The 21,709-nt window shown below is 43.5% G+C and overlaps 1 protein-coding gene across 4 annotated transcripts; it reads right to left on the reverse strand.

Moving 5' to 3' along the window:
* Window positions 1-372: 372 nt before the first annotated feature.
* On the reverse strand, window positions 373-21,703 carry TRAF3IP2 (TRAF3 interacting protein 2). Of its 4 annotated transcripts, none has more exons than XM_083497800.1 (10): window positions 21,684-21,703; window positions 16,332-16,398; window positions 14,040-14,795; window positions 10,723-10,912; window positions 9,784-9,980; window positions 8,843-8,931; window positions 7,198-7,266; window positions 4,293-4,409; window positions 2,010-2,084; window positions 373-957 (listed from the first exon to the last, which is right to left on the reverse strand). In XM_083497800.1, exons 2-10 carry the CDS (start codon window positions 16,345-16,347, stop codon window positions 811-813), a joined length of 1,656 nt encoding a protein of 551 aa, XP_083353926.1. In that variant the 5' UTR covers window positions 16,348-16,398; window positions 21,684-21,703; the 3' UTR covers window positions 373-810. The 4 variants fall into 4 exon arrangements, with proteins under 4 accessions (XP_083353926.1, XP_083353928.1, XP_083353927.1 ...); XM_083497802.1 differs by lacking the exon at window positions 21,684-21,703 and adding an exon at window positions 17,574-17,594; XM_083497801.1 differs by lacking the exon at window positions 21,684-21,703 and adding an exon at window positions 17,322-17,509.
* Between the last annotated feature and the right edge of the window lie 6 nt (window positions 21,704-21,709).

Consider the following 21,709-nt stretch of genomic DNA (forward strand, 5'->3'; position numbering starts at 1 on the left):
GGGGAGACTGACATTAGAGGATGCTGTTTGGGGGAGTAGCGCATGTCAAGTGCAATTTGCTGCTCTACCCTAATAAGTGGTAGGGTATTCAAATAGAGCACAGATGGTGCTTGACCTGCGTTTAACAGTTTATGCTGCCCGAATCCAGCATAAAATTATTATGCTATGGTTCACAGCCACACCAGCAAAGAAAACTCCATGATGTATGAAAAAGATTACACACACACACACACACACACACACAGAGAGAGAGAGAGAGAGAGAGAGAGGAGACCCATTAACCTTGGGGAGGGGGTTAATGTCTGTGTTTACCCACAATTAAACTGTTGAAACACTCGTGTATTTCTCTACAGTGAGAACGATAGCAATCCATACGAAAGACCACAGTTTTATTGTGTATGTGAAATGACTGCAGGAGACCATTGCACAATGCAAGAACAGCTGGCCAATAATAAAAGGAACCCAGAGGAAACAGGAATGCAATTGTTTTGCTTATTACAGTGCCACTCACTGTACTAACTGGCTGTGCCGCAGACTTAGAAAGCAAGTTGTTAGAAGACAAAACGATGAAACATTCTTTCCATTTGCAGTTTGTTTAAATATTGCCAGGGAAGCAGTGTGCCTGATCAGTTGCAGAAGGAAACATTCAGAATAAAAGAAAACACATGGGCTTGCATTAACCCAAGACAATTCTAGTGTGTGTGTCTGTGTGCACATGCTGTTCATCACCCTAGAAGGGGAAGCCAGGAAAATCCTGGCTGCCAGCCAACAGTTATACAACAATTGCTTCATATGCACTTTCATGGACATTCATAAAGGCACAACCTGGAGAGTGGGCAAAGGTCCTATCGGAGGAGCAACATATTCCTCTTCTCTCAGCAACCGCAACAGAATGTTCTTTTTATTTTGGGGCCAATTGTAGATGTGAGTGTTCTGAAGCCAGGTAGGCACATGCTCCTGTGGGGAAGGGAGGGTGGAAGGCAGCTATATTAAATTCTGTTCTGTATTTCAGCTTTTCAGAAACCTGAAGGCATCACAGTCACAGGCATATACCTTCCCCTCCCTCCCTTTCTTAAGCGCCTTTGCCAAAACACAAGCAATTAGTCATGCTTTGGGTCCCCTCTCAGCTTATGGTGCAATTTGAATAATTCATTGTAGAAATCACCTGTGTGAAACATTGCTGTCAGCACATTGTGGCATTAACCATCACTTAGATTTAATACTCTTTAACTGACATAAAGTAGGCATAGTCCCAAAATGCACTCCCCAGCCTTCAAACTGAGGGACAATGGAAATTATTTTGCATCACCACATTCATTTATAGCAGAACCTCCCCTCCAAGTGTCCTCACCAAGGCACCCCAAGGAGGCAAGCAAAGTTCCATGGAGAAAGAGGATCTTGTAGTAAGTGATATCTTCTCCCGTAATCACACTTGAGGAGACTGCTGACACCTACCCCCCCCCGGCAGTGGATCCCCACTAATCCAAATGGTTGGAGAAAACAGCATTCCTACAGCCTGATCATCTCAGTGGGATTTGAGAAGAGAAAATTGGGAAAGAGATGATACTTTGTTGTGAGATTTCCCCGTATGGTACAAAGATGGGGACAAAGGTAGTTTGTGAGATTGCTACCTATCTTTGACAGGACCAGCAGGCTGCATGAACACAACTGCATGTAAGGTCTCTCCACAGCTGCTCATCAAACAGGTGTTTGGTACTATATTGAGCAGAGGGGTTCAAAGCTACCTCATATATAAGTTCAAAGAGGGGAAACAGAAACAATGGGTATATTCCATCAAAACAGGATAAATTGTGCCAGTCACGCTGAATAAAAAGCACACTACTGAAATCTAACTAGACCTTTATCTAAAAATGTTATGAAGCATTTGTCTAAGGTGCCACTTCAAATACTAACATGATTTTATTCAACATTCAAAAAAGGCTTTTGAAGGTTTTTGTCTCAGGTTGTAAAAAGAAATAGAAATAGCATGATTGATCAGTTTTCTTTACCTTTTTTGCATTTGGGAAAAGCACAGGAATGAATCTAAAGTTCATGCTTCCTTGCTGTATAAACTCAATTTGCATCTAAAATATGAAAAACAACATTAGCCCAAATATAATTGTAAGAATTATGCATTGTTATCCTCCAACCATTCTTTGTGCTGGAGCCCATTCCTACTCAATTTGTCTGCTGTATCACATTTCCTGAATCCAGTGGTTATGCTTCACATGTGCAAGCCTGTTTGTGTAGGCCTCTCCTTCTGCACTGAATTTCAGAAGCATCAGGGTGGTGCCAGCTGTTTCTTACACCAGGTCAGAAACTACATGCCCTGCCCTGCTCAGCATTCTCAGCTCTTGACAGTGCCAGTCACATATTGGAGGTGGCAGAACTGTGTCTTGTTTCCCTTTCCCCCTCACCTTCACATTGCAAGTACATGTGTAGCAGTGTGCAGGCAACCCATTGATGCATATTCTTGACTGAAGACCCCTAACACTATGTTAAATTGTATTTTCTCATCTGCTGTTTAGGTATACTAGAAAATGATATCTAAATCTGTGTGTATGTGTTTTAAATAATATAAAAAAGAAAATCAGTTCCTTACTACAGAACTTGTGTTTTGTTGACAACAATACAGAATAGAATTGTATTTGATTTCTGAAATAACCTGGACTTTTGACCAGCTTAGGGGTTTAATTCCCCCCTGTCCTAATTCAATTCAGATTGATTTCCGAGCCCCCTAGAGTCCATCTCTGGTCTGAAATGAATCTGGATTAGTAACAACTGATGCTCAGGACCCGCTGTGCACACACAGATGTTTCCTAGGCTTTGGTGAAACCAGGGACACTAGGCCTGTGAGTTGGTTCTCCAAGCTACTTCCCATGTTTCAAATGAGTATCATGAAGAAAAGAAAGGGGTGCTTGACTTATAGCTCAGAAATTGTATCAGGATCTGAGCTCCCCACTGTGCCTTCCTTGTGTGCTGCCAAGACATAGATATCACAAATTTTAGATATCGCAAATACCAGTTGGGTATCTGGGTGAAGAGTCTGGTTAATCTTAAATCACGACTAAGTCCTACTGAAAGCAGTGGAATATGACTTAGGCTTACATAGCTTTTGCTGAACTGTGCCGATTGATTGATTGATTGATTGATTGATTAAATTTATATACAGCCCTTCATCAAAAATGATCCTATGTTGATGCAAAGCAATGTTGGAAGAAAGAAACTCACAAGGTTCTATCCAGCTGCATTATACAGTAGACCGAAATTAATGGACCTAAGTTAGTATTGTCCATTAATTACAGTGGTTCTAATCAAAGTGGACTCATGTTGGATAACGTCCACAAACACTATTGAAACTACTGCCCAGCTCAGTTGGTTACAACATGGTGCTGATAATGCCAAGGTTGCAGGTTCAATACGTATACAGGCCACATACATATTGTGGCACATACCGGCCACATACATATTCCTGCATTGCAGGGAGTTGGACTAGATGATCCGTGGGGTCCCTTCCAACTCTACAATTCTATGATTCTAAATCAGGAAGCTTTTTCTCCTGTTAGGAGTGTTCATTGTAACAATGCTTGAAGAAATTATGCCTTTCCCTAACAAGACTTGTGCTTCTTTTTGACAGTCTTGCTCTATGTTTTTGTGTCACGTGAAGAAGTCTGATTCACTGGTGGATGTTCTTTTACTTAATACTGTACTTATCTCCCAGCTGAAAGAGGAGCCAACTTTGTTGGCAGCTTATTTGATCCGATCAGAAGAAACTCTAGAGAGACTTTGTGAGGGTGTGAGCAAGCTGAGTTTCTGTGGCAATGGGAGGGCCATAAGGGAGAACAGATCAAATGCACGGAGACAGAGAATACACTAGCTCAGATGGGAATTTCCTTCCCCGCCTGCCCCATGCTTATTTTCATAGGTCAGGCAGTCAGATTTACTGTTGTTTGTGGATTCCCATCTTTTTCTGGAGTGAATCTGTATGAGGAAGTGCAGGCATGAGATAAGCTCATATTAAGGGACTTGGGGAAAGGGTATAAAGGGATTTAAACAGGCTGCAAAAGCCATAAAAAAAGTCAAGCAGCCAGTCATATACATTTATCTCAAACAGAACTTCTGAGCAGTCGCAAGTAGCACTGCTTCTAAAAAACACTCAGTACTAACAGGGAACACCAACAAAGCGGCACTTAACTGCAGGACTGATGAAGGACAAGGCACAAAGGGCAGTTATTTGGGAGAAGGGAAGCTGCAGACCTCTTTTGAAACGGCAAGCACATGTCCTCACTTACCATCCTGTGGATATACTTAGTATGTAAGCCATGCTCATCCTTGTCCAGCTGGGATTCAGCCCCTTCAACATCCTGTTTGTATTTTGGACTGATTGCTATGATTATCATCACTGTCTTCTGTCAGGGAGAAAGACGCTTTTATGAAATTGTAAAATGCAGTGTGGTTGGGCAGAGCAGCTTGGAAACCTGCCAGTTTGTATTATACGTGATCTGATGTTCTCTGGAAGCATAAGACAATCCAGTGCATTTTGGCAATGAAGCAAAACTAATCTCTGCACACTGTATTTCCTCATACCAGATTTCCAGGCTCTCTCTCCACTAGTAAATTTTAACATACTTTAAAATGGAGAGGGGGGGAAATACATTTTAGCATTGACCAGGTTATCTTCCAGAAACATAATTCTAAAAATAATGTATGCACAAACAATGCACCATTACTGTTTATTAATTGAAACTCTATCACTCATTCTAGTAGAATATGCCCCTATTTCAGGAGAATCTGAAGTCTATGCTCAAATAGACCATGATTTGTGACCTGTATAAAATTGTGGCCATTAATAAATATCCTAACTTTTCTTTCTGTTTTGTACCTATTCTCTTCTGGTTATGCTGCCTGCCTGTTTGTTTCCAGACCGAATATAAAGTGCTGGTTTCGTCTTTTAAAGTCCTAAACCATTTAGGATGACCTATAGGCAAGGGCAAAGTGCAAGTAGATAAATAGGTACCGCTCCGGCGGGAAGGTAAACGGCGTTTCCGTGCGCTGCTCTGGTTTGCCAGAAGCGGCTTAGTCATGCTGGCCACATGACCCGGAAGCTGTACATCGGCTCCCTCGGCCAATAAAGCGAGATGAGCGCTGCAACCCCAGAGTCGGGCATGACTGGACCTAATGGTCAGGGGTCCTCTTTACCCTTTATAGGCAAGGGACCCCCCAGGAAGAAGAGGGCTCAGAGCCAGGGAATTGGTGGTGGGACAACAATATGTAGTCAGAGGGAAAAGAGGGATCACACTGGGAGGAGGAGGTGTCGGAAGCTGAAGAGGCAACAGGGTTTTGTGAGCAGGAAGAGGCTGTGGCAGCAGGCAGTCCAGACTCAGAGGTGGAAGCAGAGGCTGGAGAGGATGGGGACCAGGAGACAGAGATGAGGCAGGCTGCATAAGAATCCAGGAACTCTCCCCCTCCTGCTGTGACCAGCTTCCCACCTCCTGGTCTCCCAGAACACACAGAGGAATAAAGAGGGTAGAGCAATGAGAGACAAGATGAAGGAGCCTTAGAGAGCAGAGGGAAGGCAGGGACCTTCAGTCCTCACAAATGCCCCACTGAGGCAAGACCTACTCAGAAGAGTTGCCTGGATCACTAGAACTGAGCTGTTTTATTTCTTTGAATAAAGAGTTAACTTCACTGACATCAGGTGCTTTATTGTTTTATTGCTGACCTGCACCAGACTCCAGCTCCTGACAACGAGCCTGCCTGAGCATGAAGATCAGCCCCATAGGCCCTACTGCCTGGTCCACTAAGAAGATGAACAGCAACTAAGGACATGGCCTTTTCAGTGAGGCTCCCGTATTTACAGGATGCCCTTCTACAGGAAGTTAATATGCCCACCCTCGTCACTGGTGATTTTTAAAAAGAACCCGTAAGAGCTTTTTCAGTCTGTGCTTTAATTGCTGTGTCCAGAAGCAGTTTGCCAGGTGGGACAGAGCCACAACACCAGCTTCTTGGCAGGTGAGTCGCCATGCTGTCGTTTCTGCCACCTCCCCGTCCAGGTAAGCATTAGTGGCTCACTGCTGGGAAGCTAGGGTAGCAGCTGTGCCCCAACAGCTTCAGATTGTGTCTTGATTAAGTTTTACTTTTCATTTGAAGAGGTATAATGAGGATTTTAACTGAATTTTGTTCATACACACACACACACACACACACACACACACAACACACACACACACACACACACACACACACACGAGCAGCCAATTCACCTTGCTGAAACATTTTTGAGCCTGTTTTCACAGTTTGGGGCCCCTGGAAATAACTTGTTTATTTTTAAATAATTAAAGCGAAGGCATGATTCAGCCTTCAGCTGTACACTTAGCACTAACACAATGTCATTGTGGAATGCACACAGCTTGTCAACAGTTATTTTAATCTTATGTAGGTCCTCCTTCCCCAAATGCTTTAGACTGCAAGCCTAAACTCCATTTTGCCAGGAGTAAGCCTCCCTAAATTCAGTAGAACTTAACCTCTGAGCAGATATGCTTAGGATTGTGCTCTTTCGTTTGTGATCCTAAAATACTTAGCAGTATCTTCTATGCAAAGCCTCTATGTCAACCAGTGTTCCAAAATGCATAGGTTCCCAATCATGAGGAAATTTGGAAATAGAAAGTGTTTGCAAACTTTTTTCAGACTTCCTGAGAAGATTGGGGTGGGGTGTGCAATGGACATGGAAAGTGCACCCACAAGGATGTTGGGACATGGATGGCGTAAGTCCCCCTCCTTCCCCACGCATTTGGAATGCTTGAAAAGGCCTGATGTGTTAATTTTATTTTGTTTGCATTTATAAGCTAAAATCACAAATGTTTTTGCTTCTGCATGCAACATATAAAAACCTAAACAAATAAATATGTGGCTAACACAGGCATTTTACAGACCTATGAAAGCCAAGTTCTCCTATCTCAGAAGGCTCACATTTTAAATTAGACAGAATGGGTGGGGAGGCAAGAGTAGGAACAACATGAATAATTAAGTCACAAGGGGGGCAGGCGATGCTTCTGTTTCAGTCTGTGGGTTCTTAGCAGTATTGTCTTAAGGACTGATTCCTTAAGGATTGCCGTTGAGCTTCCTATGCCCAAAACTGTCTTTGAGCTGCCTGTGGAAAATACTTGTACAAGAACCACCTTTCCCCCCTTTACTTACATCACTCAGGTAGCGTTCCATCCACTTGATAATGTCAATACCTCGAACTGTGTCCTCAAATATATCAATCTATAAGAACAGGAAAATATTAACATTTCTTCAGCTCTGTGTGCAGAGGCAAATATTTCCATCAATACAAAGAAGATTCACAAAGTATCTAATGCATATTGAAGGCATATGACTTCCCTCAAAGAATCCTGGGAAGTGTAGTTTACACTTCCCAGTGTGATGTAGTGGTTAAGAGCAGTAGACTCCTAATCTGGGGAACCGGGTTCGCGTCTCCGCTCCTCCACATGCAGCTGCTGGGTGACCTTGGGCCAGTCACACTTCTTTGAAGTCTCTCAGCCCCACTCACCTCACAGAGTGTTTGTTGTGGGGGAGGAAGGGAAAGGAGAATGTTAGCCACTTTGAGACTCCATAAAGGGAGTGAAAGGCGGGATATCAAATCCAAACTCCTCCTCTTCTTCTTCTTCTTCTTCTTCTTCTTCTTCTTCTTCTTCTTCTTCTTCACAAAGCTACGATTCCCTGCAACCTTAAACTACAGTTCCCAGGATGCTTTGGGGGAAGCCATGCTTTTTAAATGTTTATTGGATGTGCTTTGAAGGCATAATATGGTTCTACCCTCAATGTGTAGTTTCCCAGTTCAAAAGTTGAGGTGTAAGTGTACATAGTCTAACAAGGCTCTCTATTCACAAAGAGCCAGGGCATTTCTGCAGCTTGATACGTTTCTGCTAGCAATATCACAGCTGACAAGGAATCTCCAGGGACCTCAGCTAATTATTTTCCCCTTCTGTCACCTGATGCCGACTCCAGATGGGTCTTTGACAGCAGGTGTATTCTGCAAAAACCGTATACACTTTCGGTGTATTTTAATGGTTTTGTTCTGGACCTCCTGCTCCTCCTCCTGCTTCAAAAATGTTCTTCTGTACTCTGTACTGTCCTCCTCTGATTCCATCCAATCCTTTGTTTTAATTTCCACCATCTGCCTTCCCCTCCATGGTCTTTAGCAACACTGAGCCATGGCTCCATATCACCTTGCCTAGTACTCTGCAAGATTGAACCCCAGTTTGTCAAAAGTGGCAAAGAATCACACCTTTCGCCCTCTAGAAAAAAGAGGCATTATTCAGAGTTTGTGAGGTCATTCCATCTTGTCCCCTGTGCTGTTGTGTAGGATTCTTGTATTCCAAGACAGTTCACTTCCTGGTGTTTGGGTTGTGATGCAAAGTTTAGACCCCTGTTTAACCTTGAACTCCTTCAGTGACCTTGAGGGAAAATACAACCCTATCCACACTTGCCCTGAAGCCCTATTGAACACAGTGTGACTTGCTTCCAAGCAAAACTGCATAAGCTTGTGTTGTACATGTGATGTAGAAACAGTTTTAATGTTCCAAAGGATTGTCAGTACAACCTTACTCCACTTAGTGTATTACATAAACTTTGCGTTGGAATTTCAAATACACCACTTAAGCCTCTTCCCCCCTTATTCATATATTTAGGGTTTGAGTACATGCCACTGCATACAAGATTCATCAACACAGGCAGGAACATTAAAAAGACAAAACTTTAAAGATATAGACAACCGATTTCATACATTCTTGATTGAATTCCAACAAAGGGAAACACCCTTCCAGAATAGAGTACTTACAGCTGTCTGAAATCCATTTACAAACAAAAAGTTCACAAATTTCATGACCTCCTCAGCTGTGTCCACAGAATAGGTTATGAAGACTTTACCTAAGAGAGATGATCAAAGTATTGTTCAAAGTACTAGAAAAAGGTGCTTGCCTTTTCTTTGTTATACTAGCACAGAGCAGACAATAAGCTCTATCTTGTTTGATTTAGATAATAGTCATAATAATTTATTACTTATACTCCACCCATCTGACTGGGTTGATTCTTATTTGTACAATGGAGCTGAACTGGCTCAGTGTCTTGTGATCATGCTAGGCATCTCCATTAGAGACCTCTAGAATACCTTTAATTCGTCCCATGTCCCTGCTCCGAAAAGCAGAAACCTTCAGAGTATATGACACTTTCAATGGAAAATGCTCCTTCTCCAACCACCTAATGATTCCTGGACCCTAACGTTAAAAAAATGAAAGTTCATAAATACGACTGTTATAAGTCATGAAAATATCACTTCCTCCTAATCCTTCTAGCTGTCTGTTCTCCAGATTAATTGCATGGTGCCTGCCTAACACTTTGAACTGCATGCTACTTTGAACCCCAAAATGTGGATGTGGTTAAATCAAGGGTATGGGGAGTAGCAAGAACCTCAGGCCTAGCAGAGCTGTATCCAGGCAGTCTCCACCGGGAACAGTTTCAGGCCCTTTAAGGATATAGCTTGGCTTCTGGTGAAAAAGATCCACTTCCAGGACAACTAGAAGAAACCAATTTTAAAAGGCCATGCCCTGGTGTTATCTGCTGTTAAGATGAGGCAGCACTAGAAGTTGCTGTGATCAACAGGAGAGTGTGGTTCTATGTATGCATGATTCTGCTAGGACTGGGCCATCCACTTTCTTCACTAACCAATGCTATGGCTTTATACACAATTTTCCAAACATGGCGGTGGGGTGGGGGACTTACGCAGCTCTTCTGGCAAATTACTTGTCCTCAGTGTTCCCCTGACTGCAAAATTACTTGGAGGCCTTGGAATGGCAGCTGGGCATAGTGGGCCATTAGGCTGAGCCATGGAATCAGAAGGGCACCTATAGATGTCCTCATGAGCGCCATAAGCCTTGGATGATGCTCCACCATGCAGTAGTTGGTTCTGAAACTGGCCACTAGGAAAAACATGAAGCGTCATTATAAAATGTTAAAAGCTGCTGATTCTAACAGCACATGCGTGAGGCCTATTTTTAATGAGAAAATTTTCCTTTTTTAGCAATAAAAAGGCGGCTCAATGCATGACTGATCTCATGCTGTCAGCTCCTGAAGAGATCACAAATAGCCTAAGAGAGTCTCTCTAGGAGGCCCTCCAGCATCTTTCCAGAGGCTGCTTAAAGATTCAATAGCCCCCCCAATAAGCCTAGGGCAGGGAGCATGTGCCACTAGCCCCTGAAGAGACCACCAGAGGTCTAAAATAATTCTGTGGCCAGTGCTTTATTATTTTAGCTTTTAATTTTGCTTGTTCTAATATCTTAAATTGCAAAGTTCCTACAGTGCATTGGCCAAAAACTGGGTTATAAATGTAGCAAAAAAGAGATAAACGTACTCGGCATTCTGAAAAACCCTCTCTGTGTGATATAAAAGCAGTCTGGTACTGTGAATCACCCAGGCCTTTATACCAGCTCCAGCTAGCACAGTCAGTGATCAGGGATTATGGGAGCTGTAGTCCAAAATGTTGGAAAGGCACCTGACTGGGGAAGGCTGTTTAGACCTACTTTAGCTGTCACAGTTAAAACAACACCTTATGCATACCAATAGCACCACTGCCACAGTCAAGACAGCCTCTGAAAAGCTTGCGTTAGCTTCCGCCAGTTTCTTGCAGCTGAAATTTTCCAGTGAATCTCAGGACAAACTTACTACAATCTTTGAAATTCTCCAGAAGAGCTCTCTCTCTCAGGGAGCCTTTCTTCATTGCATTTAGGAGAAGGAGGACTGGAATAATTTGGGATTATTTGCCGGCCAGGATGGATGGCTCTTACACAAGGGCCAGGAACAGGAAGCCGTGGTTGAGGTGGATGTGCGAAGTGTTGGTAGCGTGTTTGCCCATCTAAGAGTAGAAAAGGAAAACTTGAGCCACTGCATGGTTAAGTCACCTTTGAACAACAGAATTTAATAAAAGAGCTAATGAATATGATCAAACTACAAGTTTAGCACATTGCACCAACTAGAATCGATAGGCTTAAGCATGAAATTGTGTACTAGAAAATAGTCTCTGTCACTTTAAGCAGAACTTCCAATTTGCTGAAGGTGATGCCCGCGATGTAGTGGCAGGCTGTAAAGTTCGCTTCACTAGTTGAGTGATGGAAATAGGTTCACAGTATACTTAATGGGAATGATCCACTTTTTTACTTCCAGAAGAGGTTAGCAGTATGTTGCCTCACTCTGGAAGCTATGGCAGATTTGGAATTGAGAATCTTGACAATTAAGAAAATTGCCAGTGTTGTGAACAGACTAAAATGGTGTGAAATAAAATTATGAGCATCAATACTGGAGGGTTGTTCTTGTTTAAGCTCACAGTGCAATCAGGTTTCTCTCCTTGAAAACCTTGGGCACAATTCAGCCAAAGTCAAGCATTTCTACTAGGGATTTAAGCATGTGCTTCACTGTCCCACTGAAATCAATAGTCTTAAAATTGGTTAGTTGTAGATAGATTGTGTTTTGTATTTTTCATGGTTTTCTTACAGTTTTAGATTTTAAGAAAACACCTGGCCAAATTAAGTACTCTTTCAGCAAACTAATGAATAGAATAGAGGAACAGGGCATATTGACATCAAAGGAAGCATTTGATTTTTTGATTGATTACTATAATCCAGTTTGATTATGAGTTATAGAAAAGTGGGAAACAAATGTTGGGAATAAATGAATAAATAAATGAGGCTTACTTCTAGATCAGTGTGGGGAGGATTGCGACCTTAGACGCCATGTTAACTCATTGAAATGAACAAAGTCTCAAAGTGCTTCACTTTGGTGTGATCATAAACTCAAAAAGCTACAAGACTCGTGATGAGAATGCAAGAACTAGGAATGCTCCAGCTATTTATCTTGCCCTTCCTTCCATGGGAATATGAGCTGGTTTCACCTCCAGCAATCACATACCTGTCATTTGAATACTAGGAACTCCCTTGCAAAAGTAACATTCATTTCAGAAGGCATTATCATTGAGAGAATGCAGCTGAAATGCAGTGCTGAGTCTATTATGAATATGAGAGAGCAGATGCCCTGGCTAGATGGCTGCCTGGGAGCACAGCACACTAGATTGTTTCTGCCTAGAAGGTGCACATTAGAACACATTAAGTACAAAACCCTATTGTGAGCGATGATTGCCCAGTAATCATTGGAAATGTGAAAAGCTGTCAGGAAGCCATTTTATGCCTCATAGAAGATAGGAAGTTAGTAAGCAAAATACTGCCTCCAGCTCTGAACAACTATGTTGGTTTGGGGTTTTTGTGGGGTGGGGGGAGGCTCTTGAAGTATGGCTCAAATTACATGATGGCTCATGTTTTAAAGAAAGTGTTGTTCAAGTAGCACTGCTAAACTAGTATATATTTAACAGGGTGAGAAATGAGGGGGGAGTGTAGTCTGGGTCCATTTAGCAAGTAATTTTTGTCTTTATGTTCTTGGTTTCCCTTCTTAGCATGGAAAGTGGGGTGATCAAATCTGATGTGATAGTGGCTCAAACTTTGAACACTTCCATGGAACGGCACGATGAACCAGACTGTCCCAGGCCTGGGGATTCCTGTGCATTTTCAACTATCCTCCTAATTATCACTTATATATTTTCGAATACAGTGGTACCTCGGGTTAAGAACTTAATTCGTTCCGGAGGTCCATTCTTAACCTGAATCTGTTCTTAACCTGAAGCACAACTTTAGCTAATGGGGCCTCCCGCTGCTGCCACACCGCTGCCGCACGATTTCTGTTCTCATCCTGAAGTAAAGTTCTTAACCCGAGATACTATTTCTGGGCTAGCGGAGTCTGTAACCTGAAGCGTCTGTAACCCGAGGTACCACTGTATCATCATGGAAATTATAAATCTTCAGCTAGTGCAGCTTTGCGCAAGAATGTGGCACATTATGGGCACGTGGTGGGATTGCTTCTAGTCGGAAGCATCAGGGTGCCAGAATGTAGGGATGACACGAAAGAGGACATGGCATCCAACTATCTGTCAGGCAACAACACTGGCAGATGGCTATAAAAGCCGTAAGACCCCCAGGGAAGATGAGGCACAGTGAGGTGGGTAAATTCACTATCACGGGGAATCTAAAAACAGCTATAACTTTTCACAGAAGTGAATGAAACTTGCAGCCCCTCCAGAGTGTGGAGCCTGATAAACTGTAGGCAGATACCCATAGGGGTCTTAATGCAGGAGCAGGGCACCTTTCACATTTCCTCCCCTAAACACAGTCATTACAATTTCTGCAGTACAGCATGAACCTGGGAACTGAGGGAAGGCAGGGGTGTTGAGGGAAAGAAATGTCTATATTGATTTGCTCAGGGGAAGGAGGGGTGGAAAGTTAGCATTAATTGCCAGGAAGGACTGGGTTGGTGGAGGAAATGTCACCCCAAGTAAGGCCCTTGTTACTCCAAGGGTCAGTGGTGGTGGGGGGTAGACACATCCCACCACAGATTTTTGGGGATATGTTAGAGATCTCTCCATAGGACAAGGCATTTAATGGTGCAATCAGAAATGTGAGAACCTTCCCCAAATCACCCTGATTTGCCTTGTAATTTTGGGTACATACCCTTAGCCTAGTTTTAGCAAGTTGATAATAGGAGAGAAAACTATTGAATCTTCAAATTCTGGCACAAAGGAAGGACAAAAATGATGGAAGTGATTAAAGAATGAAAAAAGGAAATATAATATTATCAGGCCAGGAAGTTATAGTAGAGAAAGGCAAGTGCCAGATCACAAAATGTGAGGATTAGATTAGCAGAGATTTCTCGTTCAGAAGTGTAAACATCTGAACTGCGCAGCTGATTTGTTGAATGGAATCCCCAGCCTTTATGAGGTCACTGGTATAGCTAAGAACTGCAAACATAAAAGTGGATGGCAAGAAATGCTAGAAGCCAGAAGCACACGTTTCTTATGATTAAATATAGTTGGAAAAACTGTGCAAAATTCTCTAAGCTACTTAGGAAAAAAAGTATTCTGAAAACCTGACCAGTTAACTTACATGGATTCTGGCAATGTAAATCCCCAGGAATGTAGTATCTAGGATGCCACTGAGCTTGTGGGGAAGGGTGGGCCAGCTGTGGGAACACAGGATATGGCTGAGGGTCCATCTGTGGTAACTCTCTGGACATCAGAGGCCTTGGAAGGTCTTGGAGGTTAAACACGGAAGTAAGTGGCAATGGAGGTTCTAGCTGCCTGATGCCCATAAGATCCAGAGGCTGAGAATCATATCCTGCATCTTCTGTTCGTAGGTCTATTGGTGGTCTATTACATTGAGTTTGGTTTAGATTTGCATTCTCCTGACTTTCACCAGATGAATTTTGGTAAATGTCAGATGAGCTTTGTTGCAGACCACTAGAATTGTGTCCAGTGTCAGGAGAATCAGCTGAAGGCCTAGACCTCAGCAGCTGGTTCCTTTTGTCTATAGATAAAATATGAAGTTCTGATGAAGCTGTTGATTCAGAGAATGGACCAGGAGGTATCTCCCTTCTAGAATCCTGGCATCGTTGCAGGTGATTGTGGTTAGACGCTTCCAGATCAGCATTATTATAATCCACACGATTAAGGTGCTTGCAGAAACATGATTGCCTAGTCAATGAATGAGAAGCCATTTGAGATGGATAAGATCCTATGGGCACCAAGTTCTCTATATTTTCACCAGAAGGGTCCAAAGCCTCTTCCAGTGAATGCTCTGGAAATGGCGACCAATCTCCAGTTTCATCATGTTCAACTGGTATACTTCGACCTATCGCAGCACCTAAAAATAGAAAAGAAATACAGTATGAGGTGTCTATTGATTTGTTATGCATAAAATACAAGCAAAGATGTTTGATCTTGTGAACAACTTGGATAGCTCAGTTGGTTAGAACATGGTGCTGATAATGTCAAGGTTGCAGGTTCAATCCCCATACTACTACTACTACTACTACTACTACTACTAAATTTATTTATACCCTGCCCTCCCCGGCCAAAACCGGGCTCAGAGTGGCTAACATCAAATATATAACATATTGCTATAAAAACAAACAATTAAAATACATCCTAAAATCAGATCAGAATCAAAGTGAAATCCAATACGATGGCAACCTGCAAATTAAGGATGTGGACCTTAAATGCTCACCAGGCCTAACTGTTTATACTGATCTTGTATGAGCCTGTGAGAAAAGTCGGGGGGCCACTTTCATGCAAGTTCTTATAAGGAGAAAGGGGGAGTCAGACTGGACTTGCTCCGTCTTGCAGGCCCTGCGGAAAGATGTCAGATCCCATAGGGCCCTGGTCTCTTGTGATAGAGTATTCCACCAGGCCATGGCCACAGCTGAAAAGGCCTTGGCTCTGGTTGAGGCCAGTCTAATCTCCTTGAGGCCCAGGGCCTCCAAGTGCAGACCGTAAGGGCCTCCGTGGGGCATACCAGGAGACTATATGGGACAGCTGGATATTCCTGCATTGCAGGGAGTTGAACTAGATCAGGGGTTGGCAAACTAAGGCCCGGGGACCAGATGTGGCCCACCGGGCTCGTTAATCCAACCCGCAAACCTTGTGGACCCTGCCACCCGCTTGGTCAGTCCTTGCGCTAAACCGGCCCAGCGCAGAAGCCTTGCCGCGTGGGGATTGACTTCTGTGATGCTGGCGCAGCTTCTGCAGCCAATCTGAAGCTGCAGATGCCTCTGGGCACCGTCCCTTCCTTCTCACTGAGGCGGCCACGTATGGCAAGGAGCCAAGTGGGAGGAAGCAGCAGTGGCAGGGAGGCTGCCTCCACCACCCAGTCCAGTGGCTTGGGCTCTGTGCCTTGCAGAGGGGGTCCTTCCAGGAGAGGGGGGGGTCCTTCTGGGGTGGTGCTTTCGGGAGGAGGGATGATTTTGGGAGAGGGTAGGTCTGGCCCCCCCAAGGTCTGAGGGACAGTGGACCGTCCCCCTCCTGAAAAAGTTTGCTGACCCCTGGACTAGTTGATCCCTTCCAGCTCTACAATTCTAGGATTCTATGCTCAGATACCTGCAAGCAGAATTAAGTTGGGCACAAGCCACATTGAGTGGCCCCTCACCTCCAATCTTTTTGTTCCATACCCAACCCTTTGCCCCTGTCTCCAGGTGAGGTATGCGTTTTTATGCCGGTGTTGGAAGGCATTTGACATTCTTTCAAGCATAATTTTTCACAGCAAGCAGCACACTGTTTACCCATCTCTGATGTGATTCGTGATTAGACAGCCAAGAGATTATGATGCATTTTATCATCACTGGTTGAATGGCTTTTGAAGAATTAAATTAACTCTGCATAGTTGTGGAGCAAAAATACTAACCTGTTAGGGACGCCATTTCGATATTTTTAAAGAAATCCGTCGATAGATGTACCAACTGCAGATGCAACTGTGCAGGGGAAGACAAAAATATCATAGCTGAGGATCAGAGCAAAATTTTTGATCACGTTGATCTCTCAATATGGATTCTTAGTCTAGTGGCAGCATTCCTATCTAGTCTTCTGTACCATAGATGCTGTGTTGGTTTGGATCCTTAGAACCTGGTGTTCTGGTCTATTTTTTTCCTATTTTATTCTTAAAAGTGGGCTCTGGAAATAATAGGTTAATAAAAGGTTCATTTATGCAATATATTGTTTGTGACTGTCTCCAACACATCCCACGTCTTTTTTCACTATGATTTTATTTATAAAATAGCAACTCTTCCCTGTTCCATTCTAGCTATTACACCTTCCCAAAGGACCTTTCATGCTTTTTAGAGTCTCTGATACACAAATATTAATAAATCCCCCTGCTGCTAAAAATGTTTTTAGTTTGACACTGTCCTCCATGGTACAACACTTCAGAACCAAGAGTTAATACTTGTTAAGGGCATCCTACTTTAGCTCTCCTGAGTTTTCATTTTACAGCATCCATTTGGGCTCTGGGTGTATGGGTAAAATACCCTGAATTTCATAGCTTGTGACTTATCTAAATTAGCAATTTCCAATTCCATATTGCATCTCTTTTATGGAGGCAATAAACACATAAAACTAGGTAGAGGTGAGAATATTCTTTGTTAAACCCCTTAGAAGTTTTAGTTACAGTTAAGAGATATGCATTTTGTGACATAAATTTGCCACAGAATGTTCAAGTATGGAGTTGGTGGCAGATCTAGATTGGAAGGTGATGCAGGAGAGGGAGGGTCCAAGCCTTTGCCTTTGCACTATAGCCCCAAATCAAGCCAGCGCCCTCCCAAAGCTGCTATTACCCACAGAGGGAAAACCTAAAGGACTTAGGATCCTAACAAGTGAGTGTTTGTTTCTCCATTCTGACCTGTGCAGCTCTCTGGTCCAAAAATACGTGCGTTTAATTTGAGGAAGCACATGTTATTCCTGGTTAATTTTTCTTGCCAAGTTTGGAAGAATAATAATGTGTTCCAGTAGAGCTGATTTGATGTGTTCCTTCAAGCCTCACTCATTTTGCAGTTGCATAAAGGGAAAAGTTCAATATTAAAACTGAAACAAATCCAATTTAACTTTTTCAGTTTCTGCTGAGGAGAAACCGCTGAAAACTGCCTGCACATACCTAGAGTCCTGTAGACTTAAACTGTAGTAACCTCCACATCACCAGAAATAATCACTTAAAAATGTATTTCTCTCTGGAGGAACATAAACAGGCATGATGAAAACCTACTCCTAAATGAAATACAATAGGAGATCTGCTGACTGGGTCAGAGAACAATCCTGTCCCCCCTCTTCCTTCTTTAACCTCTAAAATATCAGGCTGAATCTCATCCATTCCCAAAGGACTGCAGAACCAAAAAATACATGGAAAGAAAAAAGCACCCATTAGTAGCAGAAAGTGAGATCAAATGGACACTGCAACTAGACAATCACTCTACAATTTATTTTTAAAATGAATGTTTTTTGTTTCCTTTGTTGCTTCATGGTCACAATGAGGTTTTATTGTAACTGCAGAGATGTTGGAAGAGAATATAAAAGACCCAGGAGAACATTTTCATACTGTATCATCAGTTTGAGGAAAGTTCATTCTGACTTTTGTTTCCAAAGGATTGGGGCAAAAGTAATTCAATCCTGGTTTAAACAGCTCTCATCTCTGTCTATAATATGGTCTTCAACCCTCCACTTCCCAAGTCATCTGAATATACAATGAATATATCAGTGTGGCAGGGAAGCACCGTATTTTTCGCTCTATAAGACGCACCAGACCATAAGACGCACCTAGTTTTTGGATGAGGAAAACAAGAAAAAAATATTCTGAATCCCAGAAGCCAGAACAGCAAGAGGGATCACTGCGCGGTGAAAGCAGTGATCCCTCTTGCTGTTCTGGCTTATGGGATAGCTGCGCCGCCTGCATTCGCTCCATAAGACGCACACACATTTCCCCCTTCCTTTTTAGGAGGGAAAAAGTGATTCTTATAGAGCAAAAAAATACGGTAATAATAGTGCTGCAGTGCCAATGTTAAAAAAAATTTGAGCAGGAGACTCTTAACCTCAGGGTCGTGGGTTTGAGGCCCACTTTAGGCAAAGTTTTCCTACACTGCAGGGGGTTGGGCTAGATGACCCTCGTGGTCCCTTCTAACTCTGCAATTCTATGGTTCTATGGTTTATTTAATTATTACATTTCTACCTCACCTTTCCTTCAAGGAGCTCAAGGTGGCATACACAGTTCTTTCCCTTCCTGTTTTATCCTCACAACAACCCTGTGAGGTAGACTAAGTTGAGAGAGCATGACTGGCCCAAAGTTCTCCAGTGAGCTTTCCATGGCTAAGTGGGGATTTGACCCAGGGTCTCCCCGGTCTTAGTCACACACTCTAACCACCGCACACTGCTATGAAAACTTATAGCACTGATCATCTGTTCAAGGCGTGCATATGCACAGATACTTGAAAGCATGGGAACATAGGTTTTTGCATTATACTGACTTACACTCTTGAACAGTCTAGCTCAAAATTGCCTGCATTAACAAAATTTAGGATCTATTAACTCTTATGTTTTCTCTCCCTTCCTTGTCAAAACTACATTATGCAACACAAATTCCTTCTGCAAATTGCTCTGGAGGTCTTCAGTGAGAGATTTGGCAGAAAACTCAAGCTCTTGTGAGTAGGCTGTCCCAAATCTGAGTTGCAAAAGGCCCAGACAGAGAGGCGATCTTCCATTTGGCCTGTCAGCATGGTTGAAGGACTAGGAAACACTAGAAGCATGGGAGCAGTTTCCCCTTAGCTAAAAGAAAGAGCACAGCAATGTTGATAACTAAATGACTGTGCCAATGGATAACAGTCATTCAGGCTTCCAAGATGTGGTAGATGAGTAGTAAGAGAAGCAGATGCTAATAACTAGCTAATAATTTATCATTGATGAGTTCATATTGATGGTTGAAATGCACAACATAATAAGATTCAGCATTTAAGAAAGATCACATCTTACTCTCATGCTCAGTTCCAAATTCACACTGCTTAGTACAATTCTTCACATAGATTGTTTGAAATCTGTGTAGTTTCCTGCTTAAAGGCTTGTGTCGGCCTACGAGATTTCTAAAGAACAGGCCTCGCTAAACCAGCCTGCTTTTCATTAAACCTTTTCTGACAGGAAGAGAAAGAATGCACAGTGAAGAATGGCGTACTAGGTAAATTCCTCCCACTTCAAAGGCCTTCAGTTTCATGCTGTTTAAGACAGACCCATAGCTAGGATTCAGGCATGTGAAGAAAAGAGAGGAAGCAGACTATTGTGTATATATGTGTGTGTGTGTGTGTGTGTGTGTGTGTGTGAGTGAGAGAGAGAGAGAGAGAGAGAGGCGCAAAGGGAATAAGAGAATTACACTTGCCTTCATATGCTTTTGTCACAGCATTTTTCTTAAATTAAAAAGGGTACAGGACAAAAGACGCATGTCTAAAAGAACTATTCATCAATCTCACTATTCTGCTTTCAACAGCACTCAGTTCTGCATATTTCATAGAAACATTTAGCAGTCTAAGGCAGTGTTTCCCAACCACTGTTCCGCGGCACACTAGTGTGCCGCGAGATGTTGCCTGGTGTGCCGCGGGAAAAATTAAAAAATTCGAAAGATAGCTTCATATCCGGAGAGGCGGCCTTCAGGCGAGTTTTAATTTTAATTTTCCTTCTCCCACTTAATGCCCCACGCTCGCCCGAGCAGCTTGCAGTCCTCGGTAACCACGGCGACCCGAGGGAGGGGAGGGAACAGGGAAGTTGAGGGCGGCGGCGAGCCGCGATGACGTCAGTGGGCCGCGCCGCCTCGCCCTGGCACGGTGTGAGAGCCCCGGCTAGTGGCGCGAGCTTCGGAATAAGTGGGATCCGCGTGCGCGAGACCGAGATCGTGGGTAAGGAGCTCAGCCCTGGGCAGGAGGAAGCGGGGCCGCGCGTGCGGGCCACATCCCCACAGAGAGCGAGCCTCCCCCGGCCCACCACTCCGGGCAGGTCCACTCGCATGAGGGGGCGGCGATGGCGACGGCCGGCAGCTTGCCTGCAATGCCATCCCTCGAGCAGGCGAGGAGCCCGGAGGCTACCAGATGCGAGTCCTCTTTCCCACCCTGCTCGGGAGTCCAGAGCACTTGGTCGCATTCAGGATCTAGAGTGGGGAAGCGGGGCTTGTGTCTGGGCTGGACACATTGGGCTGCCTGTGCCGCTCGACCTGCGGGGAGAAATCAGGGTGGGAGTCACGACCGTGAGGCAGGGCTGCCAAGTGTGGCAGAAGAGGACACGGCCGTCGCACCTGTCCTTAGGTAGGAGCTTCTTCCGTGTCGACCTGCTGCCCTAAAGTCTTGGCTTTTTTCTTGGCTTTTTGGCGGTTGGCACAGAAGGAAGGCAAGGGGGAGGGGGGAAAATTGAAACTTACACTTTCGTGCGTCCCTCCCGGCGTGACGCTGCGCGCTGACGTCACGGGGCTGTAATGGTGGTGTGCCTCGAGATTTTTTTCATGAAACAAGTGTGCCTTTGCCCAAAAAAGGTTGGGAAACACTGGTCTAAGGCATGGAACCCTAGCAACAACATTCTTCAGCTATAGGTCTGTGACAACGTCCCTCTCCCATAAAAAGTGTGTTTTGTTTATTAATGTATTTCTATTTGTTATCTTGTATTTCTATCTATTCTCTATTATTTATTAATATCTGACCATTAAATCCACTAACATTAAATCCACTAACATTAAATCCACTAACATTACTAATTGCTTAACCATTTAACTAGTAGCAATAACTTGTGAGCCCCGTAAAAACACACCTTTTGAAAATACCAAACCCATTACAAATTGGAAGCCATACAGAGGTCGACACTTCTCACACCCATATGTTTAAGTAAGCTCATTTTGCATTGCATATACGGAGGAGCAGAAGAACTGCAACCAAGGTCTCTCAGCCTGTGAGGATCTGCTGTAGCAAGGCCTGACATTTCCCCATGAGAGTACTGCAGATGTACAGGACAACAGAAGCAAACTTTCTGTGTTTTCAAAATATCTGTCTTCCCCACGGATAATCGGATATAACTACCTGCAAAGTGGTCACCAAAGCTCTTAAGCACAACCCTTTTGCTACTGGAGAGAATTGGCCACCAAGAAGAGCACACCCAGGCAAAGAAGAACAAACCACATGAGAGAAAGTGGGTCAGCAGCTAGTGAGAAATATATAAGGAAGTGGGGGTGGAAGGACCTTTGAGAACTTACCTTAGACCCCAGAAGATGACTAGGGA

This window comes from Podarcis liolepis (genome assembly GCF_965112155.1).
Source record: "Podarcis liolepis genome assembly, chromosome: 3".
Lineage (NCBI taxonomy): Eukaryota > Metazoa > Chordata > Lepidosauria > Squamata > Lacertidae > Podarcis > Podarcis liolepis.

Coding starts and splice junctions, on each gene's coding strand:
- TRAF3IP2 (XM_083497799.1), bottom strand. CDS start 16,425: ATGATATTTTTGTCTTCCCCTGCACAGTTGCATCTGCAGTTGGTACAT. Junction 14,796..16,331: donor CGAAATGGCGTCCCTAACAG/GTTAGTATTTTT, acceptor TTCTATTTTTAG/GTGCTGCGATAGGTCGAAGT. Junction 10,913..14,039: donor TTTACATTGCCAGAATCCAT/GTAAGTTAACTG, acceptor TTCTACTCTTAG/ATGGGCAAACACGCTACCAA.